The sequence below is a fragment of the Protomyctophum parallelum genome (assembly GCF_964188405.1).
Source record: "Protomyctophum parallelum genome assembly, chromosome: 23".
Taxonomy (NCBI): domain Eukaryota; kingdom Metazoa; phylum Chordata; class Actinopteri; order Myctophiformes; family Myctophidae; genus Protomyctophum; species Protomyctophum parallelum.
Genome location: NC_139715.1, coordinates 11750917 through 11767361, shown reverse-complemented (window position 1 = coordinate 11767361; position 16445 = coordinate 11750917). Strand labels below are relative to the sequence as shown.

Here is a 16445-nt window from a genome sequence, read left to right as displayed (position 1 = left end):
TTCCACACCATATCTACATATATAAAAAGAAAACGCGTTCTCCCTTCTGATTGGAGATAAGCCAACCTGAATGTGTAATTACAGAGCTGTTCAGTAACCCATGTTACTGATCAAACGCTCTATAGCAATGATCTGCATATAGAGCTATTTAACACTTATTTTTTAACAAAATAATATCCCACCACCTTTAGTTTACATTTTTTGCAGTAGAAAGAGAGGAATCTAGGGAGGATGTGATTGTGCGGAGGTCAACACATTGCCCAGCCATCTGCTGTCTCTCTGCAGCGCTCACTAACATCATTCTAACCCATCCCACGCCAGAACAAAACGCAGGGCTTTGCTCTCATTCTGGCCAGAAATGGCTCATGTTGCGTCTCAAATTTGAAAGTGAATCCTCATTTATTACTTAGCCACACTGCAAATACTAGATCTGCAAGCTCACAAGTATGAGGCCAGGAAGTAAGAAATCAAACATTAAATCAGCCGGTCAAAGAGAACACGAAACAAATCAAGATATCTACATATACAGTATATTATACTGCATGCAAGTAGTTGTCAAACGTACTCATTTCAAGGACCCCCATAACTTTAAGAGTGTACAAATGGAACCATCCACTTTCAGAGATACACACCCTTAAGGGGCCATTTGGAACCCCCCTCAAAGAACCATGGTTGGATGAACGGATGGATGGATTGATGAATGAATACATGAATTGATGGATGGATGGATGAACAAACGAGCTAACTATTGAACAAACAAATGAATGAATCCACATGATGGCAGGCCCACAGCAGGTAAAGTAAAGTCGGCAAACTCACCAGCAAAACGCCATGAGCAGATTGGTTGCAGTTGCGGTTTGCCGACTGTGCAGAATCGTATGTGAGGGATTGCCAGTCAATACTAGGCAGAGTCAACCTATGCCATTTAAGGAGAAAACAAAAACAAATGTTAGTAAAACAAATATGAATCTCTGCGGCGTGGAATGAGATACTGACCAAGACCTTTCATGCCTAAAAAGGCATCTCGATGTGTTTTTACACACACAACAATATGGAAGCATCCAACATCAGAGAAGCAGATACAAAAGAACACAAGACTAAGAAAACCAGAGTAAAAGCAAGGGGGACACATTAGTAGTAGTATAGTTTTAGTTAGCAAATACATCACAGACGGCCAGTCGAGACGGAATGAATACAGAATGTGTTAAGATCTCATTTACGTCAAGAGATGATGACCAGTCCCTTTCTGCTTCTCAGCCACCAGAAATAGTTCGCATGGCGGCGCGGGCTTACAGATCGGCTATTTTCGGCGCTCGACTCAATGGTGCGACGACGCTGTGCTCACCTATGGTGTTTGTGTGCTGGCTGCGTCCCTGCTCCTGTCAGCTGTCCTCTCATCAGGGTGTGTGTGTGTGTGTGTGTGTTGCAACGTCTACTTCCTGTAAAGCCCACTATCCCCCCCTTTACTACCTCCGCGGTCAACTGTGTGTCACTGCCGGATCTGACAACCGGTCTGTCTGTCTGTCTTTCTCAGCTATCCCCCCCATCCATCACGGCTGTAAACTGCCCACCCCCTGACCCCACCCACACACACACACACACACACCCCCACACACACACACACACACACACGCGCGCCATCATGACTAAACTTCCACCTTCCAGAGGAAGTCAAGAGAGACTGATGAGAGGATACCGAACAATTATGGCCGCACGCACGCACAAATTCACACACACACGCACGCACAAATTCACACACGCACGCACGCAGTGTTGATTTTGGCAGTACATTTCGATTTCAGTTTAGTCATAGTCTTTGGAATAAAACTTAATACATTTTTAGTCCTATTTTAGTCATCTGAAATGTTTTAGTGTTAGCCGACTAAATATCATAAGATTTCAGTCGACTAAATCTACAGTTGATTTAGTTGACTGAAATATATTTTGGCGGTCCTTGATGCCGTCATAATGGCTGATTTTACACTTCAAAATTGCAGAACTCCAAGATCAAAACGCGTCACAGCTTGTAGATCTGCTATTTTCAGCATGCAACCACGTTTAAAATGACTTGTGTCTTTTACTTATACTGGATCTCTTGTACACTAGTCCCTTCCTAACATTTTAGTCTAGTTTGTATTGGTTGACGAAATTGTCAATAATAGTTAGTCTCAGTTTTTTGTCATCATAGACTTGGAACGATGCATGTTGAAAATGCATGCCCCACCCAGATCTTATGTCTGTGTCCCTTTTTATGCCCATATATGGAGTTCTTTGTCAGGCATGCCCAAATATGGAGTCTATGCAGACGTCAGAACAGGCCAGCTCCATGTATGGACCATGGGCAGCAGGGCCCTGTCCAGAGCCCGGGCAGAGGCCCTTTTGGGGCTTGGTGCGTTCATAGATCGATGGTCTAATCATTCTGATCAATCATTATTGTATTTGTGTCTGTGTCCACAGCCTCACTGTGTGCTGCTCGCCTCCAAGGAGAACTCAGCCCCGGTCAAGCTGGGAGGCTTCGGAGTGGCCATCCAACTGGGAGAGTCGGGACTGGTGGCTGGAGGTACGCTGGGTGGTGGTCCCTGGTTCACAATCAGTTGAAAACCCCTGTGTTACACCATTAAATGTTAATGTTATTTTAACCCATTCTGACCTGAGATCAGATTCATACGAGGTTTCCACTGGACACACATTGGTCTGATTAACCCATTCTGACCTGAGATCAGATTAAAAAAAATGTCAGTCATTCTTTGATTTTTCAAAAATAGCAGACCTGCGCTATGAGCTTGTAGATCTGCTATTTTTCAATAGCTAAAGCATAACATGATGCCAACACCAAAATGGGTGCCCGGTCAGAATGGGTTAAAGTATCTGTTTAGTTCGCTTTCTTAAATTTGATGAACTTATGATTTACGGTAATCATCTTGATATATATATTTTTTTAAAGGCACAAGATATGCATATTTATATATATATTTATTCATTTATTGTATATATAAAACACATTTAAGAGTTGTTTTCTTTCATGGACCACCTGTACATCCATGACCAATTACATATCATTTTTGGGGTCCTTGACATGAAATAGTAGAAACATTTTCAGAAAACTGTCATGATTTAGAAGAGATTGTGTAGAATCTGGTCTCAGTGCTATAGGGGTTAACCCATTTTGGGCGGGAACCCCTTTTGGTTATGCTTTAGCTATTGAAAAATAGCAGATCTACAAGCTCATAGCGCTACGAGCATAGAAACATAGCTTTTTCAGAAAACTGTCAGGATGTAGAAGACATTTATAGAATCTGATCTCAGGTCAAAATGGGTTTTAAATATGTCTGTATGTATGTTTGTTTTTGTATGTCTGTACTAAATTATTAATGTTATTTTTATATTGTTTTGATGATGACGATAACTGGGGGGAGGGATGGGGTGAGGGAGAAAAAAAAAAAAAAAAGGTATGTTCAAACTCTACTAAATTGTTGAAACCTATTACCAATAAACATATATTTAAAAAAAAAGGGGTTTTAAGCCGGTCAGTTCTCGCTAACCATTGTCACCCCCTGTACACCGACGCCACCAGGCCGCGTGGGCACGCCTCACTTCATGGCGCCGGAGGTGGTGAAGAGGGAGCCCTACGGCAAGCCGGTGGACGTGTGGGGCTGCGGAGTCATCCTGTTCATCCTGCTCTCGGGATGCCTGCCCTTCTACGGCACCAAGGAGCGGCTGTTTGAAGCCATCATTAAAGGGAAATACAAGGTAGTAGTTGATTTTCCAAAATCCTTTTTTCTTTCCACGGCCACTTAACACACTTCTGTAGCCGCCGGCATCTTTCAAAACATAGGCGCTGGAGTGCCAGCAGACATGGTAGATTTTACTCTGAAAAGCCCCTCCCTTCCGTTTTTTGGCTAATCCTAGAATGTGGGATACAAGTAGTAGTAGTAGCAGTGGTTTTACAAAAAGCCACCTTAACGACCGCGGAGAGATGGGCCGCCATTGGAGCTCCGTGTGAACCTTTCCCTACACCCATCTGAGAGCGTGGTGCATTTTTCCCTTCTCTCTCTCTGTGTGTGTGTGTGTGTGTGTGTGTGTGTGTGTGTGTGTGTGTGTGTGTGTGTGTGCGTGTGTGCCTGCGCGTGTGTGTACGCATGTGTGTCAAGATGAACCCGCGCCAGTGGAGTCACATCTCAGAGAGTGCTAAGGACCTGGTGCGACGCATGCTGATGTTGGACCCGGCCGAGAGGATCACCGTCTACGAAGCCCTCAACCATCCCTGGCTCAAGGTACACACACACACACACACACACACATAGCCGGGTGGGGCATGGATCTCCAACTTCCATCGTTACTGACTCAGTGCTCTACAGCCGGGCACCGGTAGTAGCCTAAATCTAATCTAATACACACAGATGCCTAATAGGCAGATGCCTGGATAGTCAAGGCAATAGAGACCAGTTTTAATAAATATAATAACTAGAAAAAAAAGCTTGCTTCGAGGGGTTTGGCAGGTTGTATTACTGTATACTTGTGAGGACATCAACATTTTCGGTAGAAAAGCCTGAAAGCCGAAAAATACTCAGTTGTGGGCTTGGAGCGCTGCTTGATCTTTGACGCGGCCAACACGACAGCCATGTAAACAAACACAACACAATCTCATTCACGGCAAATGGGGATCTACAGTAGTCATCCTGTCTGTGTTTTATTATCAACAACGCCGTCAATTATCCCTCGCATAATGACCCGCTCCCCGTCGATTATCCCCGGCTACTTCATGACGAAATTAACGCATTGACACAAAAGGAACAGCGAAACAATTTGAATGTTTTTTATTTTATTTTATTCATTAGAGAGAGCTCCGTTATTGAGTTCAGCGGGCCATTATTCACAAATGATGGACAGATGACTTCTGTGACTGACTGACTGACTGACCGATCAGAACCAAGCGTTCAAACAAGCCATGTAATAATGATAACATACACACCACTTCCTCATGAGAAACCAATGTGTTTCTTTCATATCTTTCATATTGCGTGCGTGCGTCTAGGAGAGGGACAGGTACGCGTATAAAATCCATCTCCCAGAGACGGTGGAGCAGCTCCGAAAGTTCAATGCCAGGAGGAAGCTGAAGGTACGTCTATCTAGTGAACATTTCATCGTTCTGTGCTTTATTAACACTGTTACTGAGCAAACACTCTATAGCAGTGATCACGATCATAACATCATATTTAACACAGTTTATATGAAGGAATAACATCAGCAGCACCTGTAATCCATTCTCGGGGGGGTGGGGGGGGGAACCCCTTTTGGGGGTTTAAGCATTATGTTATGCTTTAGCTATTGAGAAATAGCAGATCTACAAGCTCATAGTGCGGCACCGAGTGCCGCACTATGAACTTGTAGGTCAAATCAAATCTTTTGGGGGGGGGCCCTGGAACTACATATTTTCACATGGGGGTCAGCGGCCAATTACATATATTTTTGGGGGTCCTTTTAGTTGATATGAAAATATTTGAGCACCACTGACACGTTCCCAGGGTGCAGTAATGGGTTAATGCAGTGTGAGGTCACTGGTGCGTTCCCAGGGTGCAGTAATGGGTTAATGCAGTGTGAGGTCACTGGTGCGTTCCCAGGGTGCAGTAATGGGTTAATGCAGTGTGAGGTCACTGGTGCGTTCCCAGGGTGCAGTAATGGGTTAATGCAGTGTGAGGTCACTGGTGCGTTCCCAGGGTGCAGTAATGGGTTAATGAAGTGTGAGGTCACTGGTGCGTTCCCAGGGTGCAGTGCTGGCGGCGGTCTCCAGCCACAAGTTCAACTCCTACTACGGAGACCCGCCCGAGGAGCTGCCGGACTTCTCCGACGACCCAACCTCCTCAGGTAAGCCCCGCCCCTCATGCCCCGCCCTCGTGACGGCCAGGCCTAGCCTGGGAGTCATAAACATTAATGGGTTTATGATCCGGTCAGGAGCGGGATGGTAACTTAAGTCATGTCGTAGCCAGTCACTGGTTTGTGGTCATCAGGCCTGACCAACCATAGGACATTTTTTGGGGGGGTGTACAGGGGTCACGTGCCCCCCTGATGGCAAAACATTTATATATATATATATATATATATATATATATATATATACATATTTATTTATTTATTTATTGTCAATTGTAACTTTCATTTCATTCATGCTTTGTAATGAACAGTTTTGCAACATTCCATGATTGACATTGACATGACTCTCTATGTCAAACACATACATATTTTGTCGAGCCTATTTAGTTGTCTCCACCAGGCCGAAGGCATGGGGAGAGCGTATGTTTTGCACTCAGTCCGTGTGTGTGTGTGTGTCCTTGTGTGTGTCCGTCCGGCGTCTGTCCGTCTGTGTACAGCTAATCTCTGGCACCGTTAACCCGGCCGACATGTTTTTATATTACTCCTCCAGATTTGCTACACACTGCATATATCAATCACTTTGTAACTTTGTTTGGAAAGGTGCTATATGAATGGATTCAGTATCATTATCATTATATTCATATTTTTATTCCAACTCGGGGAGTCTAAAACCAAACAGGGGGGACCAAAACAAAACGGAAAAAGAAAAGTACTACCTAACCGGAGTAAGAGGTTTTTTTTATAATCCATCCATTTCGGTTCGACTGACCGGGACCTGTGGCAATAGAAAACCAATCCGACCCATGCCAGAGTGACAAGTCAACATTTGGGACTCTGCTTGATTCTCGGTTCGGGGCTCGGGGTCATTGTTTTCCGGCCAGACCGGTGCTAACCTCTAGTTTAAAAAAGAAAATAAGTGAGGCCTATAGTGTAGATCCTTGGGGGACTCCCTTTTCAACTAAGTACAGTAATACAGTAGTTTTGTAATGCAAAACAGAACGCAAACAGAACATTGAGGAAGTGTGGCGATCGGCAAACAAGCGGTCTGTTTATAGACGCCACTGATTGGCTAAAACAGAACGCTGATATTGCACCAATAGGACCACTTCCCCCGTCTCCAGCCACAGACTTTCACTTCCCATGCGGCGCCACAAACCACACTGGCTGCATGTCGTTGCTGTCCGACAGAAGCCTCCTATGTTGATTTAAGAAGAATTACGTAACTCAGTGGGTTTCAACCCTTTTCACATCAAAGCGCATTATGTGTTCCGCATTTAAGCCATATCTTTATGGCATATCTTTTCTAATGGGGGGTCCGCGGGCTAATTGGGGTCAATTTGGGGGTCCTTGACATGTAATAGTTTGGGAACCCCTGCTTTAAGGGTTCATTTGGTTACCAACTCTCCGTAATTTACAGTAGCTGGGGACCACCTGGAACCCCCCCAAGGACCACTGATTGAAAACCACTGACGTATATGAATGAAAGAGACGATATGACGGATATCAACGCTATCATGGTGGAACAGCTAAAAAATAACTCCTCCACCACAGACATGTGGCGTGTGGCGGGGTCAATGACCTGTATGTAGGCCATGTTAGCAAGTCGCTATAGACACTTCCTCCACACAACACGTTCGGTCACCTCACCTTATATTAATCCATTTTGGAGGCTTCTAAATCCTAACATTTTTCTGAAAAACCCATGTTTCTATGTCAGTGGTGCTTCAACCTTTTTCATGTCAAGGACCCCCAGAATTATCTATTGGGCCACGGACCCCCATCTCAAAATATGTAGTTCCAGGGACCCCCCAGAAGCCAATATTTTAGTAAAAAATAAAATATATATTCAAAGATTTGCGCCACATTTTCACGACTTTAAAAATATAGAAGACCTACAGACCTTGCTTAAAACACCAAAAGAAACAAAACAACATGCCTGGTAATGCAATATCCCTAGTATGATATTACTAGGGATGTCCTGATACACGTTTTTCCTTTTCCGATCCGTCCCCGATACCACAATTTCTGTTTTAGCCGATACCGAATACCGATACCAGTGTTGTGATCTCGTGTTTATAGCTGTCTAGCTATACTGTATATCTCGTGTTGTGTTTATAACAGACGAGACTCCTCACTCAAATGTGCACTTGCAGTTTGGGCAACTCCACAGCAAACTCCACATGCCCCAACATTTTATTTACCTGCCATAGTGTCATTATCCCTGTGTCGGATCGGTGGTTAGACTGGCATATTCACCGATACCGATATGACCCGATATGACAAATAAGGGCCGATACCGATACAGTATCGGGACATCTCTAGTTATTGCAATACAACAAAATTAGCACGCAGGTTTCTGAACTGTCCACACAGCCCACCCATGAGACACAGAGCGATGGTGAACTGTCCACACAGCCCACCCATGAGACACAGAGCGATGGTGAACTGTCCACACAGCCCACCCATGAGACACAGAGCGATGGTGAACTGTCCACACAGCCCACCCATGAGACACAGAGCGATGGTGAACTGTCCACACAGCCCACCCATGAGACACAGAGCGATGGTGAACTGTCCACACAGCCCACCCATGAGACACAGAGCGATGGTGAACTGTCCACACAGCCCACCCATGAGACACAGAGCGATGGTGAACTGTCCACACAGCCCACCCATGAGACACAGAGCGATGGTGAACTGTCCACACAGCCCACCCATGAGACACAGAGCGATGGTGAACTGTCCACACAGCCCACCCATGAGACACAGAGCGATGGTGAACTGTCCACACAGCCCACCCATGAGACACAGAGCGATGGTGAACTGTCCACACAGCCCACCCATGAGACACAGAGCGATGGTGAACTGTCCACACAGCCCACCCATGAGACACAGAGCGATGGTGAACTGTCCACACAGCCCACCCATGGCCATGAGACACAGAGCCATCCGAAACAACGACAGAGAACAGAGCAAGATGGATGCGGCCATTATGCACCATTGTGCCTCGATTTCCCAGAAGCCCTGAGAATCGAGCGTCAGCTGGCTTTTTTTTATGGTTAGGGACTGATCGTTATTTATCAAAGGTTGGTATGGTGCAAAAAAGGGGGGGGTCATTAAACTATTTTTTGAGCCTGAGGGGGGGATATGTTTTCTTTTATTTTGGCTTGGGGGAGGTTGTACAACTTTATTTTGCTGAATTTTGTATTTAAAAAAATGTTTAGATTATTTTGTTTTTCATAGTGTTTTACTCCTATCTATATAAAGTTTACCCTGTGTGGCGAGTGTACTTGGTATCTTCCATGTGTGCGCAACTGCACATGCAAATAGAACAGATCTACAAGCTAACAACGCGTTGCTTGGTGGCGCGTTGTTAGCTTGTAGATCTGTTCTACCAGCAAAGGTCTGACTCAGTAACTGACGTAACCACTTCAGTTCAAAACAAGGTGGCGCGAGATAGATTGATTCTGCGCCGTTCATGTCTCATGACATTTCCAGTAGAATAATGCAAGCGGAAAAAAATTGAAGTTATGAACCACGGTGTTTGCACTGAAAAGAGCGAGTGTTGTCGGTGTCAGAGAGGAGGAAGATGTGGAAAGCAGACTGGCAGCACCAGCGCTGCTGCTGGTGTTTCGGTTTCACCCAGCGCCGCTTCACCGAGTCAGGAGAATGTCAGACTGAGATGATAATAATAATAATGTCGCGGCTGAGGTCGTGGATGACGTAACGATATAACCTTAGAAGGCTTCTTACAAGTTACTGTTGGTGACTCAAGTTGCTTGTGAACGTCAAGTTCATCCAAATAGAAAGTAGAAAAACATCACAGAAACACCTTGCCTTTATGTTGATGGTATATGGAATATTTTGATGGAAGAGACGCAACCGTCTTTGGACAACGCATCGTCGACATGGTGGCGGAGAAAAGCACAGACGAGACAGACGCTCATTGATTTAAAAGGTAGGGCTGGCTGGTCGTGATGTGCATCTTTGCGCACTGTGCCCCTTGCAATGTTGGTGTGAGTCAGAGAATAGTACTTGGCCGGTGCCAATGATGTAGCCTACTCTTGTCTGCGTACTGGTTATATAGACTATAAAGAGTTAAACTATTCGGTGGTGCCTGGCTGGCTAAATGAGCCGAGCAGGCAGTTGATGCCACGCATGGTGTTGCGCAAATTGTGCTTTTCTCTGTGGAGTATGACGCTGTAGTATTATGGTATGCGACTGCGTGACATACATGTATTTATTTAGCATTCATTCATTTTCATCATCCTGGGCTTGGGCACAGAGGCGAGGGGTGCCCACTGCCTTGGCAGCTTAGCTAGAATTACTTTACGCACGAGGCTCACCTCAAAAATAGCCAATCTAAGATCACAAATTTGCGTCGCGTCATCAGCGTGTTGTTGTGAGCTTATAGGTCTGCATATGCTATTTTGGAGCATATTTAAATATTTAGTTGGAAGAATGCAATGGTATATCAGTGTTGAGTGTTGACCATAATGTAATGACAGATATGGAACCAAATGAACCCCAGACGGCCGCCGCCTAATAAACGATCAGCGTTTACTTTATGCTGCTATACTGTTGGTGTGAATATAAAATGAATATAGTCTATGGTGTTTGGGGGGGGGGGTCATATATATTCTTCCAGTCCCTGAGGGGGGGTCCCGAAAAAATATTTGGAGGCTGGGGGGGGGATGAGGAAAAATAAAAAAATTAAATCACATCTGCACCACCCCCCCCTGGTGGATAAATAACGATCAGTCCCTTACCTGATCCAAATGGGTGACGTCACGGGTTGTCCGACTGAAACCATGTATGTCTTAAAGTTAGTATAAAAATGGCGAATTAGGCCCGGGCTGTTAACTCAAACGTCTGGTGAGCCAACCAAGACCCAAGACTATGAATAGTCATGTGAGTGTATGAAAATATGTTTTCTGTTTGATCAGCATCAGAGATGCTTCTCCTAAAGCGTAATTAGGAGCACCTACAGTATGTTTCTTGAAATGGACTGGATAAGGATCCGGAACTTCAAAGTAGCAAAACACTACCAGGTTTGCTGAGAGAATCAGCTTTTTTGCCTTCGTTTTACAGGCTAAAACTGGACAATGTAAGCCAATGAGGAGCATATCTTTTAATTATCTATTTTTTAGCAATTATTCTTGATTTCTTACACCATGGCAAGGTAACTACACAACTGGAGAGAGCCCCCACACCAGAATAGGTACAAAAACGTACAACATATTTTCAGATGGGGGGTCGGCGGCCAATTACATATAATATTTGGGGTCCTTGACATGAAAGAGTTTGAAAACCACAGATTGAAACATTTTTCAGAAACAGATTTTCAGAAAACTGTCAAAGTACACATTTTACAGAGCTACATTTTAGAGTACTATACTCTACTATACTGGGGTTGAGTGCTTTTTAATGACCACCGGATGGCGCTGAAGTGCAGTTGTATTGCCGACATGTTTCTATGTAATGCAGTACGTTGATGTATTATTGTGCTGCTGTCTTCTCTGACTCCACTGCATGCTGCACATGTATCTTTCTGTGTGTATGCTTTATTTCGTATGAATTTAGGTATAACCAGAGTATGTGTGTGTGTGTGTGTGTGTGTGTGTGTGTGTGTGTGTGTGTGTGTGTGTGTGTGTGTGTGTGTGTGTGTGTGTGTGTGTGTGTGTGTGTGTGTGTGTGTGTGTGTGTGCGTAGGGGCAGTGTCTCAGGTGCTGGACAGCCTTGAGGAGATCCACGCGCTGACAGACTGCAGTGAGAAGGACATGGACTTCCTGCACAGTGTGTTCCAGGACCAGCACCTGCACACACTGCTGGACGTGAGTACACACCTGGTACACACCTGGTACACACCTGGTACCCACCTGGTACGCAACTGGGACACACCTGGTATGCTCACCTGGTACTAACCTGATACTCACCTGGTACGCTCACCTGGTACTAACCTGGTACGCTCACATTGTACCCACATGGTGCTCACCTGGTACACAGTTTGTACACACTTGCTACTCACCTGCTACTCACCTGGTACTCACTGTGTAATGTTGTGTTGTCTGTGTATGGTCGCAGCTCTACGACAAGATCAACACGCGCTCGTCACCGCAGATCAGGAACCCTCCGAGTGACGGCGTGCAGAGAGCCAAAGAGGTGACACACCATCACACTTTATAGTCTATACGCAGCGCAAATACACCACGTTTACTCATACAGGGGCAGTCATGGTTTCCAGCCAGGGGTCCTTGAGGGCGTTCCAGGTGGTCCCCATGAGGGTAAAGGCCCATTCACATTTTTAGGTGATACGCATCTCGCCTTAAACCGGTGGTTTTCAACCAGTGGTCCGGGGACCACCAGGGGTCCTTGTTGAGGGGGTTCCAGGACCCTTATTAGATCTTTACCTCTTGAGAGCATGAAATTAAACCAAATGGACCCGGTTTAAGCTCTCAAGAGTTCCCTTCCACGCGCTACGTCCGGCCGGGGAAATTCCCCTCTGTCAGGTGAAAAGAAGCAGCTTGGACTCCTCATGCATAGAAGGAGGCATGAGGTCAGTCCGCTGCCCCCCCAGGTTGGCAGAGGAAGTGTAGCACCCAGGATTACATTAGATAATTGGCACTGGGTGAAAAGAAAACTGGGTTACAAAATCGTGGGATAAAAATGTAAGATTAAAAAAAAAAAGCTCTCAAGAGTTAAGATTATTGTTAAAGTCTACACATTTAGAGAGATTGTAGAATTATTTTTACTAGTCCTTACCCGTTGTGAGATATTTGCCCCCCCTTGTGGCCGTGAAGGGTACTGCTCCTGGGTGCGTTTGTAATTGACTAATAAATTAATGAATAATCATTAATCGAAAAAAGGGCTCCGTTACGCCCTCCATATTCATATGGTCAATGCCTGTGTGAAAAGTGGGAGTGATTGGTGCAGGCAGTAAGGAGTTACGGCACTGTTTCTGACAGACAGACACACACACACACACACGGACACACAGACATTCGGTTAATTATAGTATGATTTTGATTGACGTTTGCCTGTTGTCTCCTATTAAACATCAATACAGCATGGAATTGTGGATCAAATCTTTTCCAACGACAACTAAATATTCGTACCTTTAGGGTCTGTGATGCTAAATGTCATCAAATGGTGGTCCGTGGCTCAAATGAAGAATAAATAATGGGCCTTGATATGAAAACCACTGATAACGAGTCGAGGTCATCATACCGTTTCAAACTAAATGAAACATTTTATGCTCCCAGGAGTTAAATTATTGTTAAACATCTGCATTACTTAATTTACAAGAAGTCTACACAATTAGAGAATGTAGAATTGTTATTTTTGATCTCACTTATGGTACGTTCAGCAAGTGTAAAATCAGCCATTACGGCGGCATCAAGGCCCACCAAAATACATTTTAGTCGACTAAATCAACTGTAGATTTAGTCGACTAAAATCTTATGATATTTGGGTCGACTAAAACCAGACTAACACTAAAACATTCCAGGTGACTAAAATGTGACTAAAACTAAATGAAAACTATTATAAGAGCCTATGACTATGAAAGTAAAATCAAGACTTGCTGTCAAAATCAACACTGCTTCCGTGTAGGTGCTGGAGACCATCTCGTGCTACCCTGAAAACATGGAAGCCAAGGAACTGCGAAGGATCCTCACACAGCCACACTTCATGGTGGGTTTCAACGCACACGATGCACACATAAGCACTCACTGTTTGGGAGCGCGTCAGCGTTTTAAGGCAGATGTACATACATACATTTTTTTACTCGTAAACGACACAAATCTATTACGTCCCCTTTAATGAAGGGAAGAACCATGCCGAAGGGCAGGGACCAGCGTGTGGGCAGATGTCCCACCTTGGTGGCGTGGTGACCATAGCGCTATAAAGGATAGAGGGCGGACTGCCCCCGGCCCCTTCTATTAATTTCAATGGAAGTTGCTCAGTGGCGCTTTGAAGCACCCGGAAGAACCGTCTACTTCCGCATTTTGTGAGCTCTCAATGTTAAACCCGAGCTGCACGGGGGGTTTCCTCGTCATAAATGCATTGTCAGCTCTGACCAATAGGGCTCAGCGTTTCAGCCGGCCGTGGGACTAGAATAGAAACATAGGGGGTTTTTTTTCAGAAAACCGTCGTGATTTTAAAGACATTTCGTAGAATCAGTTCCAAAATGGCCCCACTGGTCTTCATGGATCGCGCGTTGGTCCTCACGTCTCCTTTCCCCCTCCTCCTTCCCTTCCTCCTCCCCCTCCCCCTCCCCCTCCTTCTCCCCCTCCCCCTCCTCCTCCCCCTCCCCCTCCTCCTCCCCTCCAGGCGCTGCTGCAGACCCACGACGTGGTGGCCCACGAGGTGTACAGCGACGAGGCCCTGCGGGTCACCCCGCCGCCCACCTCGCCCTACCTGAACGGAGACTCCCCGGAGAGCACCGGTGCCGACATGGACCTGGAGAACGTCACGCGCGTGCGCCTGGTCCAGTTCCAGAAGAACACGGACGAGCCCATGGTCAGACACGCGGCCACGCACCATTTTGTCACAATGTTTTTTATTTAGTCTTAGTCTTTTGAATAACTCACCATTTAGCCTTATTAATCTTCTGAAAAACCTTAGTTTTTAGTCTTTAGTCTTAGTCTTAGTGGTCGTGCACGCACGCACGCACATACACACACACACACACACACACACACAGCTTGTAGATCTGCCATGTTTAGAAAAATCTTTCAAATGTGGTTCAGAGTGAATGTTTTAACTCAAATCTTTGCTTCTGGGTGGGTCCCTTCCCTGGAACAACATATTTTGAGATTGGGGTCCACGGTCAATTTCATATAATGCTGTGACTGTGAGCACCACTAATATAGAAACATAGGTTTTCGAGAAAACTGTTTCATGATTCAGAAGACATTTTGTAGAATCTGCTCTCGGGTCTAAATGGGTTCAATCTTTTGAACATAGCAGCTCTACAAGCACACAGATGGGTCGCATCGCGGTCACAGCGACCATGTCAACATGGCGAGTCTTTGGTATAGACTCCCTTGCACTCGTCAGTCATTGTGTCTCCCTCCATGTCTCCTGGCAGGGAATCACCCTGAAAATGAACGAGCTCAACCACTGCATTGTGGCCCGAATCATGCACGGTGGAATGATCCATCGGCAAGGTACACACGCACGCACACACACACGCACACGCACACGCACATGCACATGCACACACACAAACACCCACAATCAGGTTATACTCTACTGTGCATACAGTTAACAGGTATAGAGTTACCTTTGAACAGCCACTGCACCATGCCACTGAGTTGCTTGTCATGAAATTCCACTTTAAAACGGTGTAATCGCTTGTTAAAAATGTTCCATAGCGGCGATCACAACAACAGCCCGCTCAGCGCATGGCTTGTTCCACCTGTCCGGTGGATGACTTAAAACTGATTTAAAAATGTGTTCTACAATGAATTAACTCGGGCAACTCATTAATAGAGGTCAAAGTGTTAAAAGGATCCCTGGCTAATAAGACAAATATGCCTTAAAACAGTATACTAAAATAAAAATATATAAAAACACCTTCAATATTTAATTTATCTCATAAATACATTAAATAGAGAACTGCTCCCGTCGCAAGTTGATGATGTCATATGTCCATGTGTGGTCCAGCCCTATTGAATATATATGGAATGCACGTGCTAATAAAAAGTATTTAAAATATTGCTTTGATGCTTATATTATCTTTAGGAAGTATTAAGTTGTTTTTATTAGCATATGCATTCCAAACATTCCATAGGGCTAGACCATATGGAGATATGACATCATTAACTTGCGACTAGGGATGGAGCAAGTTGCGACAGGAGCAGTCCCTATTTACTGATTCTTTATGTTTTGAATGAAATATTTAAGGTTTAAATTTTTTTATTTTAGTTATAGAAGGCAATATTATAATGCGACCTGTGTCCTCAAACACGTCTCATATTTACCATTGACAATGAAAGGAGAAATTAAGTCATATAATATATGACCTGTCGACATATTATGTCCCTCAAATATGACGTACATTTGTCGCAACACAAACATTAAATGCCATTTAATGACTGGCTTATGGCGTAATGAAATCAATAATAATAACAATGAGGGGAAAATCTACGTCATAATGTAGGTGAGCAAATCGGCCGACCAAACACATGAATTCAGGTGTTCACGAGATGATGCATAATGATAAGAGCGCCCCTCACTTCACACGGGTGTGATTTTTAAATCATTTTTAGACATTTTATACATGTGTAAATGTGGGACATCCTGCATAATGAGTCCTTTTGAAACCAATAATTTTGTACTTTTGTTGAAGTGTATGTTTCATTAGGGTTAGGGTTAGGGTCCTCAGATGGCATCAGGACGTTAGCGGTACCGAAGTCGCGGCGCGGGGGAGGTGTTGATCCGTGTCCACTGCCTATACGTCCGTTAAAAATGGACCTATACGCCCGCAGACCGTATCGCAACGTGCAGAGCACCCACCCACCCCAGGCACCCTAAGACCCACCCACCTTAGACCCCCACCGCACCGTACC

At 44.9% G+C, this 16445-nt stretch overlaps 1 protein-coding gene across 2 annotated transcripts in view; it reads left to right on the top strand.

Moving 5' to 3' along the window:
• caskb (calcium/calmodulin-dependent serine protein kinase b) overlaps window positions 1-16445 on the top strand; it is a 75772-nt gene that overhangs the window by 36910 nt on the left and 22417 nt on the right. For both annotated transcript variants that reach the window (XM_083758589.1, XM_083758588.1), the window contains exons 6-15: window positions 2458-2560; window positions 3575-3753; window positions 4152-4274; window positions 5036-5119; window positions 5766-5865; window positions 11584-11705; window positions 11956-12033; window positions 13483-13563; window positions 14203-14391; window positions 14963-15041. In XM_083758589.1, coding sequence (XP_083614715.1) covers window positions 2458-2560; window positions 3575-3753; window positions 4152-4274; window positions 5036-5119; window positions 5766-5865; window positions 11584-11705; window positions 11956-12033; window positions 13483-13563; window positions 14203-14391; window positions 14963-15041 — 1138 coding nt within the window. The remainder of the gene's footprint in view (window positions 1-2457; window positions 2561-3574; window positions 3754-4151; window positions 4275-5035; window positions 5120-5765; window positions 5866-11583; window positions 11706-11955; window positions 12034-13482; window positions 13564-14202; window positions 14392-14962; window positions 15042-16445) is intronic.